The sequence below is a fragment of the Mustela putorius genome, unplaced genomic scaffold (genome assembly GCF_011764305.1).
Source record: "Mustela putorius furo isolate JIRA1106 unplaced genomic scaffold, ASM1176430v1.1 tig00003834_pilon_pilon_pilon, whole genome shotgun sequence".
NCBI lineage: Eukaryota > Metazoa > Chordata > Mammalia > Carnivora > Mustelidae > Mustela > Mustela putorius.
In genome coordinates this window covers 41,047,772-41,071,623 of record NW_025421987.1, presented here as the reverse complement: position 1 = coordinate 41,071,623, position 23,852 = coordinate 41,047,772, and the positions used below count along the sequence as shown (strand labels likewise).

Below are 23,852 nucleotides of genomic sequence, written 5' to 3'. Positions count from 1 at the left end.
AATAATCAGAATAAAGAATGTACCAAATTTACTAATATTAAAGAATGGGTGGGGTACCTGGGTGCCTCAAAGGGTTGAAGCCTCTGCCTTAGGCTCAGGTCATGATCCCAGGGTCCTGAAATCCAATCCCAAATCCTGGCTTTCTGCTCAGCAGGGAGCCTGCTTCCCCCCCTCCCCACTGCCTCTTTGCCTACTTGTGATCTCTGTCAAATAAATAAATAAAATCTTAAAAAAAAAAAAAAAGAATGGGCATAGTTTTATCTGAATAATAATAGTATCCCATATTGACTGGTAAACTCTAGAATGTCTAAAATCAGTAGCTTCCCAGACAAGAAAGTATCAGTAAAGAAAAGCTCACTTTATCTACCTCTTTATCACCTTCCCTTGTTGTCTTCTTGGTCATATTATTATCTTGAAGGAAAAAAAATAAGTGCTAATTTTACAATGGAATTTAGTGAGGAAAGAAAAATTTGTAGTTTTTTGAGATCAAATCAACCTATTTTAGTAGAGATGAACAGTGAAATTATTGGGTATGACTTAGCCAGAGACCCACTATAAACACTCAGAGATTAGGTTACATAACTGGAGGTGATTAGTCCTCAGTACGACATCTGAATACCTATAAAAAATATTAATTTTTATCCTTAAATACTCCTCTAGGGGGGAGACACCAGTAGGATAATGTCAATCGTAGTATTCAAGCCCACCAGACAAGAAGAGGGATGCTGGTGAATTTGAAAACATCTTGTGTTTTCACCATACAGCATAGTTTGAGAAATTTTTTGAGTTAAGTTTCTACCACAATTGTATTTCTTTAAAAAAATAAAATAAAACAAAACTGTTTTTATGTATATATTATAGTGTATCATAGATATATCATTTAAAAAATTGTAACAGGGCACCAGGATGGCCCAGTTTGTTGAGCATCCAATTCTTGATTTCAGATCTATTCATGATCTCAGGGTTGTGAGATCAAGGCCCCAGCTAGGCTTCATACTCAGTGCAGAGTCTGCTTGAGATTTTCTCTCTTCCTCTACCTCTCCACACTGACTCATGCTCTCTCTCTCTCTCTCTCAATTATGTTAACTATTTAACATAATTAAATAATAAGAATTTTTAATAAATAAATAAAAAGATAGTATCATCTCTTCCAGGCAAAGAAGGACAGAGAAATGGTAGCATCGAGTGAAAGGAAATAAAATGGCTAGATTCTTAGAGAAGACAAAAGGGCTTTGTCCTGTCATACTTTTCTTTTAAAACCATTGGGAATAGTAAGATTCTTCCACCTTCAAGATTGTATTAGGAAGGAGAAATGTCTAAGAATGTGAAATGAGAGGAGAAAGGTTTTTGGTATATTTATTCATCCATTGAATAATTATTAAGGGATTTTGTGTCAGGCATTTTGTGAGACAACAGAAATCCAAAGATTGAGAAGACATGGGTCATGCTTCACTCACTCTTAAAATAGTGATGGGAGGCAGAGAAAGAATTAGAATGCTAGCAGGAGCAGGGAAGCAACTATGGAATTAGGGAATACATCACAAGGGAAGGCACACCTGAGATGAGTTGTGTAGTAAATAGGAACTTACCAAATGAAAGAATAAGGTTTGTAGTAGAGAGGGAGTGAAATATCTATAGATCAGTCTGGAAAGGTAGATTGAGCTGATGTATGTTATCTGACATATGTTAATCTCTTTGAACTCTTAAAAGTAAAAAGACCAAGTGTATTTAAATAAAAGGTTAATATGATCAGCTTCATGTATGTTCTGTATGAAGAACTATAGGTGAGGGATGCATTGTCAGAGGTGATAACACCAGTTGGAAGTGATGTTGACAACAGAAGAGAAAGTTCTGAACAATGGTAGTGACAGTATAGATGGAAATTAGAGGTCAATCTTAGGGGAAAAGATGGAAAAATATATTTGATTACATAAATGACTTGAAGGAGAAGGAAACAAGGACAACTCTGGGGCTACTAGTTTGGATTAATAGATGGATTATGGTCCTATTACCCAAAACTGGGAATTTAGAAAGGAGACAAGCATAAGATGGAAAATAATGAGTTTAGGTTCAAAACATGCTGAATTTGAGGGGTCTTTAGATATCTATGGGGAACAGCTGAGTATGCTGTTTTAGATTTCAATATGATAGAGTATAGAGTATAATTAAAACCAGAAAACCTGATGAAATGTCTGAGGACTATTCCATGAAGCCAGGAGGTGAGTGGAGAAAGCAGGGCTGATAGGAGTCAGAAAAAGAGACAAGAAAATGAAGAATGAGTGGCAAATTGTGTTGAAAGCTATATGGAGATAAAGTAGGACAAATACTTAAAATAAATCCATTGGATTTAGCTATTAGTGGATTACCAACATCCTTCTAAAAGTGTTCTTGATAGACCAGGTGAAAGTGACTTGACCTTAAAAGAGAGTGGACATTAATTAGTCAACTTAATATTGACTACTACTATCAACATTATGATTAATAACACAATGTCAACATTATGAGGACTGTTAATTAGTTGACATAATTTTTGTTATTACTCAGATCATGTTACCACATTCAGAGAATTCAACAGAGTTTCTGGAGCCATCTCAAAAGATCACAACCACAAATGGTGATATAAGTAATCCAAAAGAAATAGAGGAATGATTTAAAAACAATGTCTTACTGATCTCCACTTAACATTTAGCTCCTTCTCTCTCTCCCTGCCTGTCTTTTCATATAATAACCAGATTTTGAGAGTTGCTATAAGAGAAGATACCTCTTCTGTAATACAATCTCCAAGACAGAGTGCCCTGGGACAAAGAAGTGGGAAAATGAAATACAAATGCTCTCAGAGTAAATAAATGGTGCTTTTGAATCATGTGACTCTTCCTAGAACTCAGAGTGTGACCTTCACCTTGAAGTATCTTCAGCTCTCTCTTTAACTGAGGCTGGCTATGAAACTTTAGAATTAAGTATGTGGTGTAATAATGCAAAGGGTGATTGGCCTTTAACTTCCTCTCTCTCCCAAGTCCAGACACCACTTACTTTCTTTCACCTCCATCACCCTCCCAGGGTCAGGGTTGTGTGTAAGTTGGGGATTACAGTGGCAGATCTCATCCTCCAGTTTGAGTAAACTAAATTCAGCAGAGTAGCTCACAGATGGGTTTTCATCTCAAACTCATCAGATCTTACCTTCATGCCCATTCTCTTGATAATTTCTGAAGCTCTTCTTGATTACTTAATCACAAGTCATTCATGTTCTGATTGTTGATACAGTCAAGACAGAAAGGCCTGCAAGGAAGGGTTTAGGTGAGGGGGAAAAAATGATGGAGAGAGAAAGAAGAAAAACCATAATAGTTGACTGTCACACAAGGATGAAGACTTCCTTACATCATTGTCCTTTAGAAGGAAGTGCTGATCCACTGGCATTTTTCAAAGAGCTGGAACAAACTATCCTAAAATTTGTATGGAACCAGAAGATGCCCCAAATTGCTAAGGAAATGTTGAAAAAGAAAAACAAAATTGGGGGCATCACGTTTTCAAGCTTTCCTACAAAACTGTGATGACCAAGTCAGCATGGTTCTGACACAAAAACAGACACATAGTAGGAGCAGAGTAGGGAGCCCAGATATGGACCCTCAACTCTGTGGTCAAATAATCTTCAACAAAGCAGGGAAAAATATACAGTGAAAAAAAAAGATAGTCTCTTCAATAAATGGTGCTAGGAAAATTGTACAGCTATGTATAGAGGAATGAAACTCGACCATTCCCTTACACCATACACAAAGATAAACTCGAAATGGATAAAAGACCTCAATGTGAGGCAGGAATCTATCAAAATCCTAGAGGAGAACATAGGCAGTAACCTCTTTTCATCAGCCACAGCAACTTCTTTCAAGACATGTCTCCAAAGGCAAAGGAAACAAAAGTGAAAATGAACTTTTGGAACTTCATCAAGACCAAAATCTTCTGCACAGCAAAGGAAACAGTCAGTCAAACAAAGAGGCAACCATGGAATGGGAGAAGATATTTGCAAATGACACTACAGACAAAGGGCTGATATCCCAGATCAATAAAGATCTCCTTAGGGGCGCCTGGGTGGCTCAGTGGGTTAAAGCCTCTGCCTTCGGCTCAGGTCATGGTCCCAGGATCCTGGGATTGAGCCCCACATTGGGCTCTCTGCTCAGCAGGGAGCCTGCTTCCTCCTCTGTCTCTGCCTGCTTCTCTGCCTACTTGTGATCTCTGTCTGTCTAATAAATAAATTAAATCTTTAAAAAAAAAAAAAAGATCTCCTTAAACTTAACACACACAAAACAGATAATCATGTCAAAAAATGGGCAGAAGCCACGAACAGACACTTCTTCAAAGAAGACATACAAATGGCTAATACACACATGAAAAAATGTTCATCATCATTAGCCATCATGGAGATCCAAATCAAAACCACACTGAGATACCACATTAAATCAGTTAGAATGGCCAAAATTAATAAAACAGTAAACAACGTGTTGGAGAAGATGTAGAGAAAGGGGAACCCTCTTATAATGTTGGTGGGAATGCAAGTTGGTGCAGCCACTTTGGAAAACAGTGTGGAGATTCCTCAAAAATTAAAAATAGAGCTACCCTGTGACCCTGCAATTGCACTAGTGGGTATTTACCCCAAAGATACAGATGTAGTGAAAAGAAGGGCCATCTGTACCCCAATGTTCATAGCAACAGTGGTCACAGTCTGCCAAACTGTGGAAAGAACCAAGAGGCCCTTCAAAAGATGAATGGATAAAGAAGATATGGTCCATATATACAATGGAGTATTGTGCCTCTATCAGAAAGAATGAATACCCAACTTTTGTATCAACATGGACAGGACTGGAGGAGATTATGCTGAGTGAAATAAGTCAAGCAGCGAGAGTCAAGTATCATATGGTTTCACTTACTTGTGGAGCATAAGGAATAACATGGAGGACATTGGGAGAAGGAGAGGAGAAGTGATATGGGAGAAATCGGAAGGGGATACATAACATGAGAGACTGTGGACTCTGAGAAACAAACGGAGGGTTTTAGAAGGGGAAGGTAGGGGGTTGGGTGAGCCTGGTGATGGGTATTATGGAGGGCACCTATCACATGGAGCAGTGGGTATGGTGCATAAACAATGAACTTTGGAACACTGAGAAGAAATAAAACAAAATAAAATGGAAAAAAATTAGAAAAAGAAAAAGAAAAAAAGAAGGAAGGGCTGAGGGGAAAAATACTTCTGGAGATAGGAAACAAAGGAAGCAAGGTGGGATAGAATGTAGGTGATGGAAAAGCAAACGTGGAAGTCAAAAAAATCTCTATGATTGTAATTCTCCATGTGAGAACCATCCTTGTGATTTATAAACATTCATCAGTGATCTATTGGCTTCTTGTCAGCAGGGGGAGGGGACCACTACATTTCCTTCAGCTAAGAGAGATTTGTTTGACAATATGCGCTCCTTTAATTTGTAGCTCCCAGAGTCCCCTATTTCACATCTGTATCCACAAAGTACATTTAAAAAATAGACTTATTTTGCTCTTTATATTTATTTGTCTTTATTTCTGCTACCTCTACCAGGGAAGGCAAACTAGACAGCAGAGCCCTTTTGTAATGGTAGCTCTGATAGATGATAGACAGTCTCATTACTTATTTATTTACTTATATACTTACTGTATGTTAACTCTGTTATATCATACATGCTGTATTTATTAATTGCCATGTCTTACAGGGCATAATTTAATCCAAATTGTATCTAAATGCATGTAATGAGAAGTTATATTATAACATGGTTCTGCTCCAATGATAACATTTACATAATGCTGTATATGATAAGACTATAAAGTAAGGGGCTGGGTTTTCAAGTGAGACTTATGGAAAATAGTCTCCTGACTTTATGGCCGTGTCTCATACAACAGAATGCTCATCCTAAGTGCATTGTAATTTATTGTGAGCACTTTTATTTCTTCCTACTGCTGGAATGAGATAAAGAGTAAACTCCACATAGTATAGAGCACTTTTTTTTTCTTTCTAGAACTTAGCATACTTTTGATATTTACTTTGTAATGACTCAGAAGGTAACAGAATTTTCTTTAAATAGCTGTAGATTTGTTTTTAATTGCGTGGTGAGAAATCCAAGCCAGGATTCTAAGATTCGTTTTATTTTTTTTTAAAGTACAACTAAAAGCAGCCCCCACCCCGAAATGAGAGAGATTTTTCACAGAGAACAGAGACTCATAGCAAGAATTGAAACAAAAGCACGATTTAAAATTGCTTCTCATCCTCACTCAACCAAGTGGTGAGGAAAGAGGAGAATCTGTAATCCAAAGGAGAGGAAAGAGTTATAGATACTTGCTGTTTTGGTGAAAGGATAATTGCCACACACACAGAGAAGGAGAAAAGATAAGCCTTGTTCTTGCAACCTGAGGGTACATAAAGCAGAGACCATGATTCATCCAGTCAAGGAGGAACCCCAATTCTGCCAAGCAGATTTCAGCAGATCACAACATACAACTTTGACCAGCTGCCTGATCAGGTTGCCCTGGAGGGGGAGCTATGTGTGGGCTCTGTCTGAATCTGATTGAAAGTGGTAAGACATTTAAGACCTAAGCTGCCTATGTGCAGATATGCAAAATAAATAAGTAAATAAAACCAACAACAACAACAAAAAAAACCTTAAAAATGTTCGGAGATGGCATTAGAACCTCAATTTACACTGTTGTACCATAACCATACTGTATCACCTTGCTTTTAATTTAACACATGTGGGCTTTAGGGGACCAGTTACTGATTAGAGGGGCCAGAAAGGTATCAGATGCAAAAAAAAAAAAAAAAAACTAGTTCTGTAGAAGGAGATTTCCTGGAAATGGCTGTTAATAAGTAAGGAATTGGGTTAAATACTTACTGGGGGTTGCTGGATTTAGCCAGACAATGAGATTTATGTAGAATGAAATGCCCAAGATTCAAATTATGAAAAGTGATGGAACAAGATTTTATTAGGCTCTTGCAAGGCTTACTGGGTATTCTAAATATTTTAGCCCACTTAATAATCACAATCATATGAGAAGAAAGTCATTATCTGTGCTTTGCTGAAGAAAAAGACTGAAGCTCTTTGGTAAGAATGAACCCTTTTTGGGCCAGGCAGTGCTCTGTATGTTTAAAATTAACCCATTTAAACATTACAACTACCCATTGAAGTAGAATGTATTAGTCTTCATTTTACAAATGAAGAAACCTAGGCACAGAGAAGTTTAGCAAATACCACAAGAGCACAGAGCAAGTATGTGATGGTGTTAGAATGCAGAGCAGGAAACTGGCTCTTGCTCCTCAACTTGAGCACAGTTGTCTTTCTCTGCCAAGTTACTTGCCAAAAGCTACTAAACTATGGAACCCACGACTTTTCCACGTCACTTCTCAGAAAAAAAAAAAAAGAAGAAGAAGAAGAAGAAGAAGAAGAAGAATCTTGAGTTACGGTGTGGCTAAGAATATAATGATTTGTTTTTTAAACTGATCGAGACTCTTGGAAAGAACCTAGAAGAGCTATTTCCAGCCACTTATAAACATTCCTGGGATCGATGTTAGCTGTGACTGCCACAGAACTCTGTTCTCTCCTGGCCTCAGCCTCAATTCTGATCTCTTTTTAGAATTTCTCTCTTCCTGTTTTCCATTCATTTCTTCTGTGTGAATGTAGAGATGGCACAATTGATGAGAAAAGCAGAGGAGCACAGATTGTCCTAGAATTGAGAGATTGCGGCGACATACTTGGTTCCTAATTTGGAGGATAATTTCTGCTCCTCTCTACTTGCTTTCTTCACCTGTGCTACCTTCACCTGTGCTAATGCTTCTTCTTAAAGACAGTGAACCTGGAAATAAAGCAATGCATGTGTCATATCATACTTATATAAGGATGCATGTGTGGCTGGACTAGCGCTCCCTCCTGACAGTAAGAGATAAAAGGCATATCTAGGGAGGGCTTTTCATTGCTTCAGAAATGACACAACCCCTTGGCTCTACCAGTTGCCATTGTGGATTCTCTTGCTCTTATAGGTAGTGATAGTAGCCCAATCCCAGAAAGTGTGCTTTGTCAGCATAACACATGCAAATAACTAGTTCAAATTGAATATTTAAAGAACTACATGATTGATCAGAGAGTCTGGAAAATAATACATATTTAGTGGGTGTCATCACACTCTGTGAAGAGATAAACTTTTTGAATGGCCTAGGGAAATCAGTGTTTTTCCTTTATAGCCACCCCTATATATAACTATTTTATTCTTATCTGCCATGAGAGATTATGAATATGAGCACAGACATTGTTTTACATCTTATAAAATATTTCCGTGTTCATCACCTCATTTTATTCATGGAGTGATTCTAGGAAGTTGGGTAAAGTATCATAAGCTTCATTTTACTTATGAAAAACCAAGATACAGAGAAGCTAAGTGACTCACCTGTGTTCTGAAGGCCTGAACTAAAATCAGTTATCATGCAGGAGCTAAACAGTATGTCTTTTACCCTAACATTCTATCAGAAGTGTACAGATTCCTAAATCGTTATGCCCAGTAATAGAATCACATGAATCTGGTTCCTGTGGTTTGCTACTTCTCCATTCTCACCCTCTCTGGAACATCTGTCACTACTTCTGTGTGTGTTTATATGTATGTGTGCATGGGACACTTGTACATGAGTGTGTGCCAACCAGCTGGGGGGAGGGGAGATCGTTACCATGTAGATATTGTATTGGTGTTAATTGGACTAAAATTCAGTAGGAATCTAGAAAAATAAATTATCATCAAACCAAGATCAGTTCAAGAGGTTCAAGAGAATCAAGATTAAGAAAGCATACATGCATAAGAACAATAGAATGAGGCCAACAGAGTAGGCAGGGTTCAAATCCCTAAGTCAAATTTGGAAGGCAATAGAAATGGGAGCAAGACAGCTAGAGAGCTAAAGCTTCATGCTGTAGACAAGGCTAGCAGGAGCACCTAAGGGTCACCAGTGACCCACAATTCTTATATTTCTGAGTTTAATCTTATAGCATGGTAATGAAACAGAGATGACCCGAAATGATTAATACTTCCAAAATATTTAAATTAGTTTTTAACTAATTTAGCTTGTATTGTTTTTAATGTGTTTGCACAGTGCTGTTGGAATTTATTATACTTAAAATAATATGATAAAATTAAACTAAGGACCTCTGACTCAAGAGAGCCTACTTTGTTCCATCCGTCTACTTTTCCTGATTTCATGCACTCATGCTGGGAATGTACAGACTTACCTCTCAGACAGAGAATCTTTCCTTCTACACTCTATGATAGTTTTGATGATTCACTAGGGATTTGTTTGTAGGTTTAAAGTTACAATGCAAACAGCATTAAAATCAAGGGCAAACATATTCCTGAAAACTTCTTTTTCATTCATATCTTAAATCATTACGCATCTTACAAAAGAGGGAGAGTCACAAAAATAATAAAAGTTAATTTAAAAATAGCTTTCCATTTATTTTAATTTTTAATTTTTTTACTTTTTTAAATTAAAGTCTAATAATTTCCTTAGAACTCAAATCCTCTAATTGAGTTGATTTTCCCTATCTGTTCTAGATTTAATGGACCCATTTATATAAAGAGGAAAAAAACAAAAGACTAAATTTAAATGATTTCTTCAACATTAAATTAGGAAGTAACCAAGTTATAGCTTTCTTGTTCACCATCAGTAGTATACAGATCTTCCTTACTCATGATGGGGTTATATCCCAATAAACCCATTGTAAGTGAAAACATGGTAAATCAAAAATGCCTAATACCGAACATCACAGTTTTAGTCTAGCCTACATTAAATGTTCTGAGAACACTTACATTAGCTTACATTTGGGCAAAACCATCTAACACAAAACTTATTTTATAATAAAGAACTGAATGCTTCATGTAATTTATTGGATACTGAAAGTGAAACACAGAATGGTTGTGTAAATACAGAATGGTTGTTAAGTGTATCAGTTGTTCATTCTTGTGATGGCCAAGCTGACTGGGAGAGGTGGGTCACTGCCACTGGCCAATATCACGAGAGAGTGTCTTAACTAGATATCAGTACCTTGGAAAAGGTTAATGTTCAAAATTCAGAGTATGTTTTCTACTAAAAGTATATTGCTTTCACACTGTTGTAAGGTTGAAAAATTATGAGTCAAATCATTGTAAGCTGGGTACTGTCTGTATAAGACTGTATTGATGTATATTATGATACTAAAATGAAAGAGCAAAGGGGTAATGTTTCATTTCCTACTAACTTATAACCAGAGCATGACTAGACTTCATTGTAGTGATTCTGTCATGAACATGACTTACAATTCAGGAACTTTGCTGGTGGCCATTAAGTGTCTATAAATTAAGAAGCATACGGTTATGGAAAAAATACCATTGCCCTGTAGACGTTTGCCCTATGCTTCCAGATATTTAAACCAAGAGACTGAGGTCTGACTCAGCATTTTTTAGCTCAGCCCTATAGACACATGGGATGTCTTTACTGTGGCAGTTGTCCTTTATGTTGTAGGATGTTTAGCAACATCCTTGGTCTCTACCCACTAGATGCCAGCAACAACCTCCCCACTTCACACTGGGACAACCAAAGAAATGTCTCCAGATATTGCCAAATATCATCTGCACACACAAATTGCCCCACTTGAGAACTACTAATCTCATATCCATTCTTAATTTTATAAACAAATCTTGTACTGATCCAGTTCCACAGCCTTGGTCCTTATAGTTGAAAAGTATGAAGATAGATAACTGGTGAGAAATCAAGTAAAATGTACTTACTTGTGATAAATGAATAAATGCCAGATTATATTCCTGTGAAAGAAAGGAAAATTTGGATAAATTCTAATGCTAAGTCAAAACATTTTCAGCAGCAAGTTGTTTGTTTAAATATGAAGAGATATGTCTGTGGCAATTGAACAGGCTTAATATCTGGTAGATCTGTATCACTTATATCATGGATACAGTCAGTAAACATGCTATGAAACAATCTATTGCTACAGATTGAATTTAGCATGTCTTTTCTGCCTCCAATTATACTCATCCTTTTAGAAGCAGACTTGGACAGTATGAGTAGAATTGTCGATGTATCTCTTTGTATAAATGTGCATAATATGCTTGGTGTAAAGTGTTTGCAGAGATCCAATGCTTGAGATTTTTATGAGTGCATTGATTTTTTGTGACAGTTTTATGGCTGCAGATATACTGAACAGGGAAGATAAAAATTTGTTTGCTTGCCTTTCTTGTAATTTTTTTAAAAGTTGATTTAAAAAAAATCATAGGTCCATGGTTAAAGTATGATATTTGCAAGGTCATGGTTAAAGTGGGCAACCCACTAAACATATTCCTAGTGCTTTATGTTTCTTTCACTTTTTCACATATGACATAGATTATGTAATTCCCAAGGATGATGTTTCTTTATAATGAAAGCCCACTGAGCATATACTTTTCTCTCCTTTACTTTCATGTTACTACCACATTCAGTAATTCTCTTTTAAAATCTCCCTTTGTATCTAATACTTTTAATTATTTCAAAATGTTAAAATAGTTACCCTTCTATTTTACACCTCTTAGATAATTACCAAATATTTGAATTTGATCTAATAGCAATGTATTAAATTAAATTCAGTTTATTTATTCTACATCTCAGTGAGTAATGAGATGGTGGGTATGTACATGGTGGGTATGTGTAGCTAGGCCCTGTGAGGGCTCCTTAGGTAAATTCCAGGAGGGTCATTGTCATTAATAAGCTTATGAAGAAAAGTGAGTATAGATAAAACTAATTCTATGTGGCATATGATGAGGTCATAAGAAATATCCATGAGGGGCACCTGGGTGGCTCAGTGGGTTAAAGCCTCTGCCTTAGGCTCAGGTCATGATCCCAGAGTCCTGGAATCGAGCCCCGCATTGGGCTCTCTGCTCAGCAGGGAGCCTGCTTCCCCCTCTCTCTCTCTGCCTGCTTCTCTGCCTACTTGTGACCTCTGTCTGTCAAATAAATAAATAAAATCTTTTAAAAAAAGAAAAAAAAAAGAAAAGAAATATCCATGAAAAAAGATGGAATACTAATAATAGAAGTCTTCCTAGAGAAGTAGTACTCTGTATTAAAACCCCATGTTCTTAGCTGCCTGCCAAAAAAATCCCACCTGAAGTAAAGGGACATTCTCTCCCTCTCCTCTTGGCACTAACACTCACTCTCTTTAAGGAACAGTCCTTTCTAAATCTGGGAATAATTTGCAACATCGTGAGCTCCTGGAGAAAACATTCTATTAAATCTAAACAATACACAGCACTTATGGATTTTTAAAATACATCTCACCACCTCATACCAGTTAGAATGGCTAAAATTAATGACTCAGAAAACAACAAATGTTGGTGAGGATATGGAAAAAGGGCTAAACTTCTTACACTGTTGGTAAGAATACAAACTGGTACAGCCACTGTGAAAAATGGCGTGGAAGTTCCTCAAAAAGTTAAAGATACAACTGCCCTATGACCCAGAAATTGCACTACTAGGTATTTATCCAAAGGCTACAAACATAGTGATTTGAAGGGACACATGCACCCTGATGTTTATAACAGCAATGTGTGCAATAGCTAAAGTATGGAAAGAGCTCAGATGTCCATCAACAGATGAATGGATAAAGAAGATGTGTCATATATATATATATATATATATATATATATCACATGTAGCACACATTTGTATATAACACATGTATATACAGTGGAGATATATATCACACACACACACACACACACAATGGAATACTACTTGGCCATCAAAAAGAATGAAATCTTGCCATTTGCAATAATGTGGTTGGAACTAAGAGGGTATTATGTTAAGTGAAATAAGTCAGGGAAAGACAAATAGCATATCATTTCACTCATATGTGGAATTAAAGAAACAAAACAGATAAACATAAGGGAAGGGAATGAAAATAAAATAAAAACAGAGAGGGCGGCAAACCATAAGAGACCCTTAACTCTAGGAAACAAACTGAGGGTTGCTGGAGGGGAGGTGGTAGGGGAGTGGGATAACTGGGTGATGGGCATTAAGGAAGGCACTTGAAGTAATGACCACAGGGTGTTATATGCAACTGATGAATCACTGTATTCTGCCCCCGAATCTAATAATACTATATGTTAACTAAATTGAATTTAAGTAGAAAAATATTTTATTAATAAAATACATCTCTTCATACTTTTCCAGCTTTAGCCACAGCTGATATTAAAGATAGAATCATTAGGTATCCAATTCTGAACTAGATTGTCTGGTATTGAAGCAACATTCTGAGTAGGGAGTAATTCCTTATTATATTATGATGGTATGCATGAGAATTCTCATTTACTCTACAGGAATGCCTACTGCACAGTTAAGCCAACTTATCTCCTAGATGGAAGCTCATGATGCTTGCTGGTCAGTCAGTGCATGCTAGGAACCTGGGTCTGCATTAAATCAGTATTTCTGCATTTTTTAATAACTGGGTGTTCCGTGACTACCCTATGTGACTGGTTATTTTCTGAACAATCATGAGCTCTACAAATTGAAATTACTTTGACTCTTACCATCTTTTACTTATATACACTACTTATGGTTTGAAATAGTTGCCACCTTAAATCAAGATATCAAAATTTTAAAAAATTAAATTAGTTCTGAAAATGCATTATTTTTGCCATTTTTCAGTATGAAAGTTTTAGTCATGCTGCGGAAAGATTATTTTCTGGTTTATAGAATCAATATATTTCCTTTGGGACTACTGACTACATAAAAAAGAACCCTTAAATATCTGGAGGAGTGGTTTTCCTTTTAAAAATACTACACTGTTGGGGCACGTGGCTGGCTCAGTCAGTAGAGCATGTGACTCTTGATCTCAGGGTTGTGAGTTCAAGCTCCACATGGGGTGTAGAGGTTACTTAAAGTAAAAATTTTAAAAAGGAAAATACCACATTGTGGTCTGCTTAGCTTCTTGGCTAACTATACTAAGTTAGTAAAAAGTGTGAGTGTATATGTATGTGTATATATCCTAATATATCTTTCACTTATTTGTAAGTAAGAGATAAATTTTAAAAATAAATATAAGATGAAACACAATGTAAGAATAAGCTGTTATGTAGATTGTCATAGCAAAATTTCCACATAATGTATTGTTTTGGTAGACACATTTTTGTGGGTCTGGTAATTTTGCTGAAATAGTCAGTTACATCTTTAGGTAAGATAAATCTGAACACTCTCAGAGAATAATTTGGGATAATGATCTGTGTGATAAGTTTAACTTTTCCATGGACAAAAATTGCTAAAATGTCCAAAAGACCCTAAACACCTAAGTTAGTAACTCTACCTTGTGATAGTTAGGAAATTTGTTCATTTGTTGATGTTGTAGGTTTGGGATGGGGACGTGGAAAATAGGTAAACATATGTCCTCTTCTCTGTGAGGGTGACACTGTCAGTTTAATAGCAGGCATTCCCCAAGTACCTGTATTCTATGAGATTAATTTTTGGAGGTACCTAAATGAATAGAGCAAAATATCTGCCTTCAATTGATTTGTAAGCCATAGTTACATAAAATTGGCTATATAGTATTTTTTTTCCCAAAATGAACATATTAGGGACATATTTTTGGCTAGACATTATTCAGAATATATTTCTATGCCATAGTGTATCTGTTTGCTGCTATGTTGAGCTACATAGATGAGAAAAGTACAAGGAGATACATGATAGAAAAATTAAAATGCATTGACAGAGGTAAATTTCCATTCTCTGTAGAAAAGAAAAACACAGTAAACCTACATCAACAACTGCATAAAAGTTCTAGAAAGTGGCTAACAGCCTATTAACTCATAAATGATTCTCAGTTGAGAAGAGCCACATATACCATGAAGGACAGAGAAACAATGCCACAAAATAATAGAACAGGAAAAGTCAAGTATGGAAAGAAACAGCAAGCATCCACGAAGTTAGCTTTGTACTCCCTCATGGAGAAGTTCTCAATTATCAAACATTTAATTAATCATAATAATATCTCCATGGCAGAGAGATACATATTGGCTAATAGAGACACTAAATGATGACTTCATCTACTTATGTTCTGGATAATAATTAGGTAGAGGAGAAAAAAGACCTATGGATCATGGAACTCAAGTAATTAAAATTCCCATGTTCAATAAAATATTCAGTTCACTTAAAAATAATGGGAGTAGGGGGTCTTTTGAACCATAGGTGAGGTATTTTGAAAGGGTGCAGCTTTTCTCCTCCTAAGGCTGAATTGGCCTCTGTATACCTACTGTAGACAGCCTGTAGATAATGCATCAATTTCCTGTCTATGCATGGGTACAGAATCTCTATGACTGACTTTTTTGACCTGAGAGAAAACCTGGATTTGACTTAGTTTGAGAATACAGAACATGGTATTTTAATTGTTCTGCTGTCATGCTCCTGGCTTCTCTCACCATCCCTCATGCCCCAGAGTGCTGAGCAGATGGCTCTACAGTTGTGAACAGGGTCTGGGACAATCTCCCTGTGGGGCAGACATGAATCTTGCCAAAAGGATACAGAGAGAAGTTCGTTTATTTGTTTGCTTTTTACTTGATTTTTCCATTTCCAGATTCTCACTGGAATTGAAGGAGAAAACTGCATTCACCATGAAGCCTCTACCCTTTCCCCATCAATCTGTATTCTTTGCCTCTTTCTTGCAAGTTTCAGAAAGAGATCCTTATAGGTTTTTAAAATAAGTAGTCATTCAGATAAACATTTTTCCTTCATCTTTTTTGGAATAGGAACTATGAAATTGGTTTCTTCATCTCTCATAAAATATTGAATTCACTCTGATGCACCAGCAGACAACTTGCTGCCTACAGCAACTGGAACCAGACTTAGGCAAGATGACGCTAGCTTTGATTTCCTTGACACAACTATCTGCTTACCTTCAGATCTATTCACACACTTCTCACTCCTGGGAGAGGGCATTCCAGACTTACAAGAATCTGAAGCAAATTCTGAAATCTTGTCTAATTCCTACAGTAGTAGGACATAAATATATCTACCATCACACAGGAATTTAGGAAATACTTATTAGAGAATTAATACAATTCAAAACTCAGTAAATGTGTCACATTATCACTTTCAAATTCTCAGGTACTTAAACAGATGGAGTTCTATGTGGTGACCTTTTCCTAGTCAAGAAGAAGATAATCCAGTGGGAAGTCAATACCTATTTAATTTTATTTGCTTGCATTTTTCATATTGATTGTTTATTGCCAAATTGAATCTAATAATAGTGACATCCATCCATTGGATGGTAATTAGTCTTAGGACAACACTTAGGACTCTAAAAAGTGGCTTGGCAATGATTCATCCTGCATGTAATTATTGTTCTTGGTCTTGTTGAGGCCAGTCATAAGGAGAATGAATGCAGGTGCAGGTAAGGTTGAGGTTCTAATGTTGTTATTCTGCTCTGGCAGGTGCGTTGTAGAAGACAAGAACTCGAAGGTGGCGTGGTTGAACCGTTCTGGCATCATTTTTGCTGGGCATGACAAGTGGTCTCTGGACCCTCGGGTTGAGCTGGAGAAACGCCATTCTCTGGAATACAGCCTCCGAATCCAGAAGGTGGATGTCTATGATGAGGGTTCCTATACTTGCTCGGTTCAGACACAGCATGAGCCCAAGACCTCCCAAGTTTACTTGATCGTGCAAGGTAAGAAAAAGTGGGATAGGTGGTTGGTAAGGGAGAGGTGAGAAACAGACATTAAACATGATGTACAAAATATTTGCAAAATGCTTTCTGAAAAATAAAAAGCTTTCAATGGCTTTATTACATTTTAGTGTCTATTTTCTCTCAGGAAAGAGTTAAAATAAGAGGATTTAGGAGAATATAAAGAGTGCCTCTGTGAACCAGGACCCTTGATAAGCATATTCTCTCCTAGCCCTTAATATAAAAGCATGTAACAAAGGCCATATCTATAAGAAGAGCACACAGAATACTTAGAACCATGTGAGGTGCTCTTTATCAGCCGTTAGGTACTAGATGCTTTGCTGAAGGCTTGATTTTTATCTTCAGCATAAAGAATGTTGCTAATTATCTGTTTTCATGATAGTAAATGCTATTTGGAAAAACAAAAATTTCCAGGGGCCTTGATATCCTCTCAGCTGGCCAACTTCTCTATCAATTGTATCTCCATTTAATGCTAAGTTATTTGTAAGTAAATCCAATGACCAGGCTCTACAAAGTCACTGGAGACAATCTGCTTCTAGATTGGGGTTTCCAAGGGCACATCTGAGTCATGGTTTATAGGATGAAAACCCTAAGTGGCATACACATGCCCCCAAACTATAGCTCTCATGGGTCCCTTTCCCCATGATTGCAGAATGAGAACAAAGCTGATCAGCTGCACAATTTTATTGCAAGCGAAGTCAAACCACCAGCAGCTTCAATCCATCTATCAGGAAAGATCTAAGCACTAACAAATATTAGGGCTGTGTTCATGTATTCTTGATTTACAATTTTATGTAAATTTAATGCAAATCAGGCATGGCCCTAGGGCTCCTGTCAGGATTCCAATGCAGTCAAGTGGTGTGGAAAAGTTTGACTGTAGCTTCTATTAATGTGTTATGGAATTGATTATTGCAGCATTTAAATTATTGCTCTCCCAACTCCTCTGATTAATAGATGGAAACTGGAGTGAAATACATCGGAGACTGTCTGGTCCAGAGGTGGTTTAATCATGTGACCTCTACCTTGGTCCATTTGGAATGGCTGATAGCTTCATTTTATTGCTTGTTAAAGGAATGTCTACTGACTTGCAAAGTTCCTATAACAGTCCAGGCATAGAATGTTTTCCTTGTAGTTGAGTACAGAGTGCTAGAGCTTATAACATGATACTTCAAGGCTTAGATCTCAGGCAGTCCATTTAAATGTGTAAACATAACCAGAGATGTGTAAATATGTAAATGGGTTAATTTGCCAGCTCCCTCAAAAACACTAGTATGACATATATTTTCCCTCTCTCTCTCTTACATACACACATACACACACAAACACACTTTCCTCAAAACAAAAGAAGTTCTACCCCATGCAATGGCAGATGAAGGGGAGGCAACTAGTTTTCTTAAAGACCCTCAGAAAAGATTTCATCCAATAACCAGCTCCATATTTTATTATGAGATTCGTACACAATTTTAATTCCTTTACAGCCTTTAGTGACACTGGAAAGCCACTAGAGACCACAACTAGAAAATGTGTATTGTACTATACTAAATAAAATTGAACAATTTAAGTGTATTTCTTGGTTTCTAGATGAGGAAGCAGAAGTTCTTTAAATTTAGGTTACATGCTCAAGGTCACATGGAGAGTTTAAGGAGTGAGTAGTTTGGAGCCAAGGAGACCGAGAATCAAATCTGAAGCATTTTCAACTGGAAGGGAAATTTATTGTGATGACTTTAGAAAATATCATATCTGTATTTAAGTCAGCTCTTAGCACCAAATGTCCCAAGCCCTTCCCCCCTTTTTTTCTTATTTATCTATGTTCATTTTAGTTATGAACTAAATGTACTAATCCTGAGGGGCTTAGAGCTAGAAGTAAGTTGGATCATATTTGCATGTATCTTCATACCGTGTTGGCACAAATGAAATTAAATTTAACTAACATGAAGTCAAATTTAATAACTTCATATTAAATTAAATTTAACAAATCAATATTAAGTGATGGAAAAGACCCTACTAAGTGCCAGGTACTGTTTATTCTGTTAGGAAGCCTTCAAGGTTCTTCTACCTGGTCTAAGAATTAAATTGACATGAAATAGATTAGTAGGAAAAAATCAAATTTAATTTCATATGTATGGGTATCCACATAGACATGAGATTCCAAAGACAGTCAAAATGAGGTATATATATTATCCTGAACTAAAGAGAAGGGGCCACGGGTCTTGGACTTCAAAGGAAAAAGAAATCAACTCACGGGAAAATGAAGAAGAGTAAATGTTTGGTAAGCAAATATTGCTGAGCTATCCAGAAACAAAGGGACATAGGGAGGACTTTGATCAAAGAGTGCCTGCAAGGATTCTCCTTATCTACCACCCCAGGTTCATATTATATAATATAGTTATTTATGGTGATAGCTCTTTTGCTGGAGCAGGTCTTCTGTCTAAATTCTTTTAAGCAGTTAAGGGGAAGGTCAATTTTTCTTCCTGAGTCCTTGAACACTGATTATTTTTAGGTCTAAATAATCTGCATGCCAAAGGTACAAATCTTGGGGCAACTCTTTCTGAACCCCTATAGTTCACTTTCCCATTTGATTCTAATAATATTATTATTAAGTGTGTATTAATGACTTAAATCTTCAAGTTCAGATATAATAAGGAGCCTGCCTAAGGCTGCCTGTTGGCTTAGGACAGGGTTTCAAACCCATATCTGTATGATTCAATATACTATTAAATATACTTTTTAATTATGTTGCTGTGGAAGAAAAAATGAGCCATAAAGCCTATACTTGAAAGAGAGATGATGAAAAGATCTTCTCATTGAGTCCAAGTCATGAAGGGTTTTTTTTTTTTTTACCATTATATGGATGTTGGCATTTTATATTGGGCTCCAGATGGCTGATCCACTTCTCTTTAGGACATTAAACCTTATGATTGTATCAATAATTCTATCCCATCATCTTGTTTTCTTCATACTCTTTCGTACTTGTGGTTCAACCCTGTGTTTTCACCATATCAGCGATGCTGTTTCTAGGAATGGCTGCCAGTCTTCCTTCCAGCCCCACAGCACCATCCTTCAAAATATGAGTCTCTTGAGTTTTTCAAATTCTGCCTTCCTCACCCTCCATGGTTTCTCTTCATCCAATTTAACTAGTCATTAAATAAATACTGGATTTTTTTTTCTTGCCTAATGGTGAGGACACCTTTAGCTCCAAGACACTATGAGATATCAAGAAAGAAGAGCAGTTGAGAGCGTGGGCTTTGAAGTCACACTGCCTGCTTCAAATTTCAGTTTTCTTTCTTGCTACTTAAATAAATTTGGTGGTAAACTGCTTAATTTCTCTAAGGCTCAGTTTTGTCATATATAAAACAGACAAAATTTAAATTTTAAATACCCCCAAATTTATTGTAAGGGTTAAGTTAGAATTCTATGTAAGCCCCTAGTCCAGTGTCTGGATCTCATGAGTTCTCACCCACCAAGATGATAATAATGGTGATGATGATGGTGGCGATGATGGTGATGGTGATATGATGATGACGGCAACCACGATGCTGCTGCTGCTCCCATATCTGTCACAAGGCTGACTTTGGCCCTATATCTATTGTCCAGAGGCTAACAACTGCTTCCACTTATGCTCGTTACCCTTGTGGTGGGCTTCTTCAGCTTTTATTTTAGATCTTTCCTGTCCATTTTCTTCAGTTGTCCTTTCCTCAGCATTCAGTCTTTCACTTTACTTCCTTAGGATTCTGACGGGCTTCTTAGACCAGTATCACTTTCAAGTTCTTAGTTACCTTTATTAAGAATATTAAGGAGAAAATTCAGTATGCTTCACAGTAACACTTAGAGAGTTTGTTAAGTTTTTAAATTTTTAAATTAAATTTATTTATTTTCAGCATAACAGTATGCATTATTTTTTCACCACACCCAGTGCTCCATGCAATCCGTTTAGATTGGTGGGAGCTTCCCAGAATTTCTGATGAAGTAATTCTGGAGATAGGGGCTGAGACTATGCATTTTTAACACATTCAGAAGTGATAATGATGCTACCAATGCGAGGATGACACTTTGAGAACCACTGCTCTAAAAATTTGTATACCTTAAGAATATCAGAAGAAATATTCCTGCATAATTTCATTAATTTGAGATAGTTTTATACCTACAAATACTCCTAAAACTAATCTCATTGAACATGAGACAGGGAATAGGTAGATTGACAAATACCTTAAATTTCATGGTAACATCTTGGGCCTTCTGAGATTGCTTACCTAGCCTAGTTCTGTGGAAAGAAAAATCTCTTCCCAAACTGTCCATTTGCAGATAGCAAAGCTAAAAAAAAAAAAAAAAAAAAAAAAAAAGGTTGAGACACAAAACTGCTCCAGGCTTCAAAAATCTCATCTGTATATATAGGCTTAAGTGGGTAGAAGAAGAATAAATGAAACAAGATGGGATTGGGAGGGAGACAAACCATAAGTGACTCTTAATCTCACAAAACAAACTGAGGGTTGCCGGGGGGAGGGGGTTTGGGAGAAGGGGGTGGGATTATGGACATTGGGGAGGGTATGTGATTTGGTGAGTGCTGTGAAGTGTGTAAACCTGGTGATTCACAGACCTGTACCCCTGGGGATAAAAATATATGTTTATAAAAAATCTCATCTGTATAAATTTTAAATATTTGTATCCCCTCATGTTTTTCATGTTTCATTTCCCTGGAAACCTCCTTTTCTTTTATATGTATTCCCATCACATTAGTGACTGTTTAACATCTCCAACATTTTCTGTCTAGGTTTTTATCAGTTCATAAGTGTCATTACACATAAAATACCCTGTGTTAAAATAGATATGCTGCATGGTTCACTAAACTCAATCTTTAGCGAAATGACATCTCTACACACCTTCCTCATGAGATACACAAGTGAAAGTTTTGCATCAGCAAATATACAAATCAACAATGATCTCTGGGTTGACTTGTGATTAGTAGTATTAAATGATACATCTGTGGAAGTCAAAGTTATTCAGAAGAAACATGCATTTGAGATACTTAATGAATGGTGGGACTCATTTCTCAAGCCAGGTATTTTGTTTCCCACACCACCTTCTTTATAGATTCTGAGACAAAAGATTAAGAGAACATCATCTTTAACTTTAATAAACAAAGTACTTTAACATCCTTCCTATTAATAATGCTCATTTCTTCTCCAGAGGTTATCCTCCTATGATATATATATATATATTTTTCTGACCATGCCACAAATGGAAGCACTTGCATTACAACTGTATTTCTCTTTATGTGATCCTAGCATAACCTGCAACAAAGTCAACAATTTGGTTTATTATACTTGTCAAAATGTAGACTCCTGAGAACCACTCCCAGAACAATTAAACCAAAATCCCTGGGAATATAGTCAAAATTTGTAAATACACTGTGCTCTGCAGGCAATTAAGATATATGTGAAAAACCTAGAACTACTGTTTTAGGGATCTAAACAATTAATGAGAAGAATTTGCAGCTACCTGCTTGTTTATTTTCCTGTATGACATAGCATCAAATTGGATATAAAGCTCTGTGGAGCAGATGCTAGAACCTTATAATAGAAAAATAAAAATAAAATAAAGTAAACCTATGTCCTTATTGAAAACAGATGTTCTTGAGTGCTGGGAAGAGTGGCCTCAAAAATGCGATTTTTTTTTTAACTATAATATTCAGAATCTTCATGTGTATAAGAATACAAAGGACACCCTAACATGACAGGATTTTTAGAAAGTGAACCTTATTTTTAAATATCTTATGCAGGAGCACCTGGGTGGGTCAGTCAGTTAAGGAATGGATTCTTGGTTTTGGCTCAAGTCATGATCTCAGGGTCATGAGATCTATCCCTGCATCAGGCTCAGCACTGAGTGTGAACTCTGCTGTAGATTCTCTCCTACCCCCTCAGCCTCCCACCCCTGCTCACACTCTCTCTCTCAAATAAATAAATAAATAGATAAAGTCTTTATAAATAAATAAATATCTTATTCACCATCCCTTGCAATGTTTATCATATTTTCAAATTTTTATTACATTGTACTTGTGCTCAAGTACCATACTAAAATGATCATTTCCATGTTGAGTCTTTTGCTCTCTTTCTATGCTATTCTAATTTGGTTAGCATTTAATTGTAGAAATGCCCTAATCTGCATATAATAACATTGGAGATTTTTTAGAAAACATTTTTTGGTTTTTTAAATATATTTCTAAATTAATAAATGTCTAAATTTCACTATAATAGTAAAGAGAATACCAGATATTTTTCTCACCACTGTGATACAGATCATATGCCTGGATTCTGAGACTATTACATGTAAGGAAATTTATTGCATGATTACCTTAATTAAGCCAATAACATTATGGAAAAAAATGAAAGTGGCACTCCTTGTAAGATCATATTTGGCCTTTTCTTTCAAATCCACATACCTAAAAAACCAAATTTTCTGTACCTCATTAATTTTAGAATATTCATATTGACTTAAAATTGTAATTCTATAGATTCCCTTTTAATTTAATAATTGAAAACTCAACTCTTAAGAAACACAAATGTAATTTTTTTCATGAATACTAGTCTAAAACTTATTGTTTCTAGGATTCTTAGAAGTATTTTAAATCCTATCAAACATTCCTTATTTTGATATGAATGTAGTTAGTACCCAGAACTCCAAGCAGATTTCTCTTTTATCTCTCTTAATCTGTCTTTTCTTTATTTCTTTCATTACTGTATTCCCCTTTTATTCCATTTTTTTTCCACAGTTTTAGTTACCCACAATCAACTGTGGTTTGAAAACAAATGATCCTCTTTCTGACAAATAGTCAGAAGGTCAATAGTAGCCTAACATTATAATGCCTATATCATTCACCTCACTTCCTCTCATCACACAGGCATTTTGTCATATTATCACAAGAAAAAGTGTGAATACAATACAATAGGATACTTTGAGAAAGACCACATTTACATAGCTTTTATTTTAATATATTACAGTATACAATATATTGTTCTTTTTATTATTAGTTATTATTTTGAATCTCTTATTGTTCTTAATTTATATGTTAAACTTTATCAAAGGTATGTATGACTGTATAGGAAAAACCACAGCACCTGTAAG

General features: G+C 36.1%; 1 protein-coding gene across 3 annotated transcripts in view; it reads left to right on the top strand.

Moving 5' to 3' along the window:
* Positions 1-23,852, top strand: part of LOC101685818 (limbic system associated membrane protein) — a 663,791-nt gene that overhangs the window by 341,521 nt on the left and 298,418 nt on the right. For all 3 annotated transcript variants that reach the window (XM_004761392.3, XM_004761393.3, XM_004761394.3), the window contains exon 2: positions 16,483-16,715. In XM_004761392.3, coding sequence (XP_004761449.1) covers positions 16,483-16,715 — 233 coding nt within the window. The remainder of the gene's footprint in view (positions 1-16,482; positions 16,716-23,852) is intronic.